We start from the raw sequence: 7,132 nt of genomic DNA, 5'->3' as shown, positions 1-7,132 counted from the left end.
CCACCGCCGCCGCCGCCTCAGCAGCAGCAGCACCACCACCACGAGGAGAAGCGCGCGCCGCCGCCGCCTCCCCCGCCCCCGCCGCAAGACGACGGCGGCGACCACATGGCGCTCCTCTCCAACTGGCGCGGCTCCGCCGTCGAGCTCAAGGGCCACAGAGAGCACAACAAGGACCGGCACAACCAGTGGAACGTGGACAACCTCCCGGACGCGGCGCGGCGGATCGTCGAAGGCGACCGCGACTCGCCGTCGTGGAGGCAGAAGCTCCAAGCCTTGGAGGGCGTCCTGTGCTTTGACGACCCGGGCGCGATGGACATGGACGCGTTGGGATACGGCGCCATCTACCTCTTCTGGGTCGGCGTCGGCGCCATCGCGTGCGTCGAGGACGGCGGGCACTACCGCCCGAACCACCACGCGAAGGCGGCGCAGCACATGTACGAGAGCATCGAGCGCGTGGAGAAGCACCACGCCGGGAACGGGCACGTCAGGGCGCTCGTCAGGCGTCTGCACCCGCGTCTGCCCGCGTTCACCGCGGAGTTTACGCAGCAGGTTCCGCTGACGCGCATTCGAGACATCGCGCACGGAAAGGGCGACCGCGACGGGAAGTGCCGCGACGTCCGCGCGGAGATCAAGCACACGATCCAGAACAAGCTGCATCGATGCGCGGGTCCGGAGGATCTCGTCGCGACGGAGGCGATGCTCGCGAAGCTCACCGCGCCGGGGACGGACTACCCGGAGGAGTTCATCGAAGAGTTTCGCATCTTTCACCGCGAGTTGAAGGATTTCTTCAACGCGTCCACGGTGACGGACCGCCTGGATAAGCTCCAGAACGAAGGGCCCGTCCCCGGGGAGGTCTCGAACGCGTGCAACGCGTTCGTGACCGCGAAGTACGCCGTCGACGCGCTCGGCGCGAACGCGGACGGCGGCGTCCTCCTCGCGGCTTTGGAAGACGCGCTCGTCCAGCTGTGCGCGGCGCGACGCGTCATCGACCGCGAAGTCACCGACGGCGGATTATCCAGCGGGTCCGCGGACCAGCGCCAGCAGTGGAGGCTCGCGGAGATTGGCCTCGAGGACTACGCGTTCGTGCTCCTGTCGCGCGGGATCAACGCCCTCGGCGCTGAGAGCGACCCGCCGAAGAGCGAGATGAACGGCCAAGAGATGCGCGCGGCGTTGAAATTCCTCGCCGCGGCGTCGGACGCGTGCGCGCTCTCCGCCGGCGGCGGTAACGGCGAAGAGTTCGCGCACATCGCGCACGAGGCAAACGAGTTAGCGACCGCGGGTCCGGACGGGACGCCGCCGACCGGGGAGGACGGCGCGCTGCGTGTTCGCGCGGTCGCGGAGAGGGCGCGCAGAGCGGCGGAGGATTACTGCGCGCTCTTGTCGGAGCTCTTCGACGGACGCGCGGAAACGCTGGGATCGTCGCTGGGGATCGACCGCGGGACGATCGAGGTCTTCACCGAGGGCCAGATCCGCGCGTCGGTCGTGTTCCAGTCCGCGAAGCTCGCGTCGCACTTGTTACGCGCCGCGAGGAAGGCGACCGGGGAGGCGGGGTGGGACTGCCTCGTCCCCGGCGAGGTCGTCGGCGCGAAGCTCGTCCCGGTTCGAAGACTGGACCCGACGGACCCGGCGATCGCGGCGCTCACCGCGGCGAACCCCGCGGTGCTGCTCGTGCAAGCCGCGGACGGGGACGAGGAGGTCTCCACCTGCGGCCCCGGCGTCGCGGGCATCCTCCTGTGCCACGCGCTGCCGCATTTATCCCACCTCGCGTTGAGAGCGCGGCAGGCCAAGGTGCGTTCTATACACTGGTCCCCATACGTCCGCGTCGGCGTGGTGAACGCCGATCCTTAAGGACTTTTCCCGTCGCATCTCTCCACCCAGCCCTCGCTTTCAATCCCCGCCCTCTACGCCTTTCAACGCCAACTGACGCCTATGAACTCCACCCCGACGTTCGCCACCCCGACCATCACCATCAAGGTGCCGCTCGTCGCGATCGAAGACGCGGGACTGGTGAACCACGCGCTGTCGCTGCAGTCCGCCCCGGGGGTGAAATTCGTCGCGCAGCCGTCGAACATCTCCTTGGACGCGGACGAGGGCGGGTACGTCGCCCCGGGCGGCGTCGGCCTCGGCGGCGTCGTCGACGCGGCGGTCGCGGCGGCGCCCGCGGCGGCGCTCGTCGCCGATTTCGGGCGCGCCGGGCACGTGTTACCGCTCGCGAACCTCGGTCAGTTGCCGTGGGACGAAGGCGTCGGCCAGTGCGGCTCGAAAGCGACGTCGTGCGCGGTCCTCTCCGCGCTCGCGTTAGACCCGAACGCGGGGTTCAACGCCCCGCCCGGGGCGGTTATTCCGTTTGGTTCCATGGAGCACGCCGCGCTCGCGATGGGCGTCGGCGACCGCCTCAAGGCGCTCATCGACCGCCTCGAGCAGGTCGTGAACGACCCGTCCGAGACCGCGGCCGCGTGCGTGGAATGCCAGGCCCTCGTGAAGCAGCTCCGGCCGTCGAACGAGGCGATGCACGCGCTGTCGCAGTCGTTCGCCCCCGGCGCGAAGGTGATGGTCAGATCCTCCGGCAACGCGGAGGACCTCGCCGGGCTCTCCGCCGCGGGACTGTACGACTCCGTGTCCAACGTCGACCCGTCGCGGATCGACGTGCTCGGACAAGCCGTCGCGGACGTGTGGGCGTCGCTTTACACCCCGCGCGCCGTGGGTTCGCGCGCCGCCGCCGGCGTCGGGCAGCGCGGCGCCGCGATGGCGGTTCTCGTGCAGCAGATGCTCGTCCCTGAGGTTTCGTTCATCCTCATGACGCGGCACCCGATGACGAACGACCCGAACGTCGCGTACGCGGAGCTCGCGCTCGGGCACGGCGAGACGCTCGCGTCCGGGTCCGTGCGAGGCACGCCGTGGCGCGTGTCCATGGACCGGCAGAACCCGGGATCGGCGCAGGTGCACGCGGTGTCGTCGTTTGGATCGGCGCTCGTGCCGGACGTCGACGGCGACGGCACGCTGAAATCGGCGACCGTGAACTGTGCGTCGCACTGGCTCACGGTGGACGACCAAAAGCGCGCGCAGCTCGCGGGGAGGCTCGTGAACGCGGGCGGGTTCATCGAATCTCGGCTCGGCGGGAACGCGGGGCCGGGGGGGAGCCCGCTGCCGCAGGACGTCGAGGGGTGCCTCACCCCGGACGGCGCGTTGTGGATCGTGCAAGCGCGACCTCAGCCGTAAACGGCGGCGGCGGCGGCGGCGGCGGCGGAGAGAGAAGAACGTCTACTGATTTATTTTTAAGAGCAAATCTATCCTATTCTACTTTCCCCCCACCAATACGACACGGAGAGACTCGGCGTGAGCGACCGAACGTGATGCCACGTCCGCGCGGGAAGGAACAACGCGTCCCCCGGATCCAACGCGATCTCCCACCGCGACGCGGCCGCAAAGTCGGGAAATTCCGCGTTCGCGCCGCCATCGCCGCCGCCGCCTCTGTCGTCGTCCACGTTCACGACCCTGGACGTGTTCTTTAAGAAACCGCTCGGGTACGGGTACAGCTTACTCTCGTCCCGCGCGTGGTAGCAAATCACTTTTTTCCTCCCCCACACCTGGCACAAGACGTTGTGGTACGGGTCCCGGTGAAGTGGCGTCTTCGTGTTCGCGGGCCCGATCCACACGCGTTTCATCGCGCCCGCGCCGACGTACGGCGGCGTCGGTCTGCACGCGTCCTCGAGCTCGGGGACGCTCTCGAAGAGGTCGTGCTGCGCGAGGTACGCTCTGAGGTCGTCGTCGCCCCCGCCCTCGCGGCCGCGCGTCCGCATGAAGCACTCCACGAATAAGCCCAACGGCACCTCGTGCCCGCTCACGAAGCTCCGCGCGCCGTGCTCCGCGTCCGCGTAAGAGCCAGAACTCGTATCGTACGCGTCGCGATAGTCCGCGTCCCCGCGGGTCATCTCCACGGGGACGACGACGTCGCCAAACTTCGCGGCGAGGTCGCTCGGCGTCCATCCCATCAGCGGCCACCGAGTGACCACGCCTCGGAGCAGCAAAGGCGCGCCGTCGGACGCGTGCCAGTGCTTCAGGAACTCCGCGACGGACGGCTCGCGCAGGGAAGTCACGTCGAGGACGACGCGTCGCGTCGCCGAGGAGGACGCGAATCGTCGAATCGAAGAGGCGAGGAGCGCGGGCGTCATCCTCGCGCCGCGCCCCTCGATTGCTTTTTGCGCTTTACCCGCGCTGCGCTTTTATGTTTGGAACTGTCGTGCGATGCGATCGAGACTGATCCCGTTGAACGATGAACAGGGACCCGTGAGAACGAAACGCCCGGTCAGCTTGACCCTGCAGAGATCGACAAAATAGCACAGTTGCGTAACGCGAGTCTCCGACCTATCCGACAAGTGAATCGTCTGAATGCCGCAGCCGCCGATAGCGCGGGTCAACCGCACGAGGCGACACTGTCGAGCGCGCGCGAGCGTCCGGCGCGGTTGTCGAGCGCAGTCGCGCGCCTCGACGTCGCGCCGAGAACCGCGGCGTCATGAGCGACGACTCCCCCGGGGGCGCGCTTCCGCCGAGGCCGAGAGAGCCGGGAGTCCGATTCGCCGAGGACGAAAGCGAAATTGACGAATCGCCCTCTCCTGCGCCCTCTCCGTCGAACCCGCGGCGCCCGTCCGAGTCGACCGTGATGAACCGCGACGTCGTCGTGAGCGTGGACGAAAGAGTGGCCGCGGTGAAGAACCACGGAAGACCGGGCAAGGTGTACAAAGATAAGACATCGCACGTCCCCCGGACGTGGAAGGCGAAGGACAAGCTCAAGAACTGGGGCGGCGACGACGAGGTCGAGGATTCTTCCGTGCCGATGAAAGTCGTGCCGTCGTTGAAGGACGACCCCGCGCTGGACGGATACTCCGAGGAGATCCCGTCGTTGAACCCCCGCCTGAGCTCACCGTGGGCGATCGTTCGGAAAGGGTTCGTCCGCGAGTCCATGATCGGCGCGTTCTCTGGACTGGGCACGGCGATTCGGACGAATTACGGAAAGGTTCTCGCGAAGGCCACGGCTGAGGACGTACTCGAAGAAGAGGAGAAGAAACACTTTCGGGGGTACATATCCCCCGACAGCCGCTTCAAGGCGAACTGGGACATATGGCAGATCGTGTTCCTGTCGTACATCGCGGTCGTAACGCCGTACAGGTCTGCGTTTGGCGACCCAGCGTACGGCTTTGCGTTTTGGATCGAATTTATTCTAGACTTGTACTTCATCGCCGACCTCTACATCAACTTCATGACCGGTTTCTGGCTGGACTTGGAGGGGAATGCTGTCGTGTTGATCGACGACCGGAAAGCGATCGCGAAGCGGTACCTCCGAGGGTGGTTCTGCCTCGACGCCATCGCGTGTCTGCCCATCGACTTCGTCACGCGAATTGTCGACGGCACGATCGGATGCTCGTTCGACCCCGCCGGGTGCGGGAGTGAGGAGACGAACCTGAAAGGGAACATGCTGAAGATGCTCAAGCTCTTGCGCATATTCCGCCTGCTGAAGCTCCTGAAGCTCGTGAGGATCACCCGTCTGCTCGTGCGGTATCAAGACTTCTTGATATACCACCACCACTTCATCTCGCTTCTGAAGGTATACCTCCTCACGTTGCTCATATGCCACTGGCTCGGGTGCATCTACGGCTTGTCGTACAGCTTCGACTCTGTGCATAAAGGTACGCGTTGGCTCCAAAGCATGTACTGGGCGGTGCAGTCTATAACGTCCGTGGGATACGGCGACATGACTTCGGACAATACGTCGTCATTGTTGATCGCGATCCTCACGATGCTCGTCGGCGTCGTCGTGTGCTCGTGGATCATCACCGCGGTGATCACGGCGCTGAGCCCGGACAGCAGCGCGCGTCGGTTTCAGGACCGGATGCACTACGTCATCACGTACCTGAAGAACAACAAGCTTCCGCAGACCGTCTCGAAACGCGTGATTCATTATTACAGGTGGCAGAATAAGAACCAGTTCGACGAGAAGGCGATCTTGCACGACCTCCCGGCGCAACTGAGGAAGGAAATCTTCGACAACATGTATAACGGCTGGTTAGACGATATCATCTTATTCAACGGCGCGACCTCGCAGTTCATGAACGAGGTGTGCCTGCGGATCTCGCCGGTATCGTTCCCGCAGTACCAAGTGGTTTACAGCGAAGGCGAGCTCGGGAGCGAGATGTACTTCATAACGCGCGGGAACGCCGCGGTGTCGCTGAAGGACATGCCACACTTCCTGTCGCAGGAAGAAATCATGGATGCGCTTGACTCGTGCGTGGAAATCGGCCGGGGGTCGTTCTTCGGCGAGGCCGCGGCGTTAGGGTACGGCACGCGGTTGGAGACGATCATAACCACGTCCTCGTGCACGTTGTTACGGCTCTCGGAGTACGACATCTTAGAGCTGGAGGACATGAACCCCGGCTTCCGAGCCGAGCTCATGCTGATCGCGTTCGAACGCATGCGTAGGAACCGCCTCGCGCGAGAAAAGGTGGAGGATTGCATGCGTGAATTAGCCATCAATCCCGCGGACGTCGTCGCCGGCGTGGAGAAGTGCGACGCCGGGGGTGCCCACCTCCTCGGGCGGACGACGAGGGTCACGTACGTGCAGAAATGGCGGCAGGTCGTGAAGGATCACGAGAAGGCGAAGCGCGCGATGCGCGCGCGCGTGAAATTAGGGGCTACCACGGCTGCATCTCCGGGGAGAACCCGAAATGAAGGGTGGGAGGGGTCGGGGGCGAGGTCTGGGCACAACCCCGACGCAGTCGACGTCAGAGGGCTCGCGGACCGAATCAGCGCGTTGGAGCACAAAATCGACCGACTCATCGCGTACGAGCACTCGAAGTCGAATTAGATACGTTATAAAGGTACTGAAAGACAGTCATTATTCTCTACGTGAATCTGACGCGATTCAACGAGTGCGCGCGCGAGCACGAGACGTGTGCGTCGTTTCGAAGGAAACAGTTTATGAGGTGAAAAGCGACGATTGATTCTCGCGAGTTGTGATGGTGTGTAAAAACACCGGGGGCACGACAAGCAACAGCATGATGTGGTCCACAGTGAATTCGCGCCGACAGCCACGGCCCGAGGCTAATGTGACACCTCGAGCGTGCAACCGTCGGATCGG

The 7,132-nt window shown here is 64.9% G+C and overlaps 3 protein-coding genes across 3 annotated transcripts; 2 read left to right on the top strand and 1 right to left on the bottom strand.

The window, feature by feature from the left end:
• Positions 1 to 105: 105 nt before the first annotated feature.
• Positions 106 to 3,219, top strand: PWD1 (uncharacterized protein; the record flags this gene model as incomplete). Its single annotated transcript, XM_003059490.1, has 2 exons — positions 106 to 1,788; positions 1,975 to 3,219. The coding sequence occupies 2 exons, from the start codon at positions 106 to 108 to the stop codon at positions 3,217 to 3,219; spliced, it is 2,928 nt and encodes a 975-aa protein (XP_003059536.1).
• A 68-nt stretch (positions 3,220 to 3,287) lies between these two features.
• On the bottom strand, positions 3,288 to 4,172 carry MICPUCDRAFT_58890 (uncharacterized protein; the record flags this gene model as incomplete). Its single annotated transcript, XM_003059188.1, has 1 exon — positions 3,288 to 4,172. The coding sequence occupies one exon, from the start codon at positions 4,170 to 4,172 to the stop codon at positions 3,288 to 3,290; it is 885 nt and encodes a 294-aa protein (XP_003059234.1).
• A 341-nt stretch (positions 4,173 to 4,513) lies between these two features.
• Positions 4,514 to 6,890, top strand: MICPUCDRAFT_47550 (voltage-gated ion channel superfamily; the record flags this gene model as incomplete). Its single annotated transcript, XM_003059489.1, has 1 exon — positions 4,514 to 6,890. One exon carries the CDS (start codon positions 4,514 to 4,516, stop codon positions 6,857 to 6,859), a length of 2,346 nt encoding a protein of 781 aa, XP_003059535.1. The 3' UTR covers positions 6,860 to 6,890.
• Between the last annotated feature and the right edge of the window lie 242 nt (positions 6,891 to 7,132).

The sequence above is a fragment of the Micromonas pusilla genome (genome assembly GCF_000151265.4).
Source record: "Micromonas pusilla CCMP1545 genomic scaffold MICPUCscaffold_6, whole genome shotgun sequence".
Lineage (NCBI taxonomy): Eukaryota > Viridiplantae > Chlorophyta > Mamiellophyceae > Mamiellales > Mamiellaceae > Micromonas > Micromonas pusilla.
This window is presented reverse-complemented; position numbering and strand designations above follow the sequence as displayed.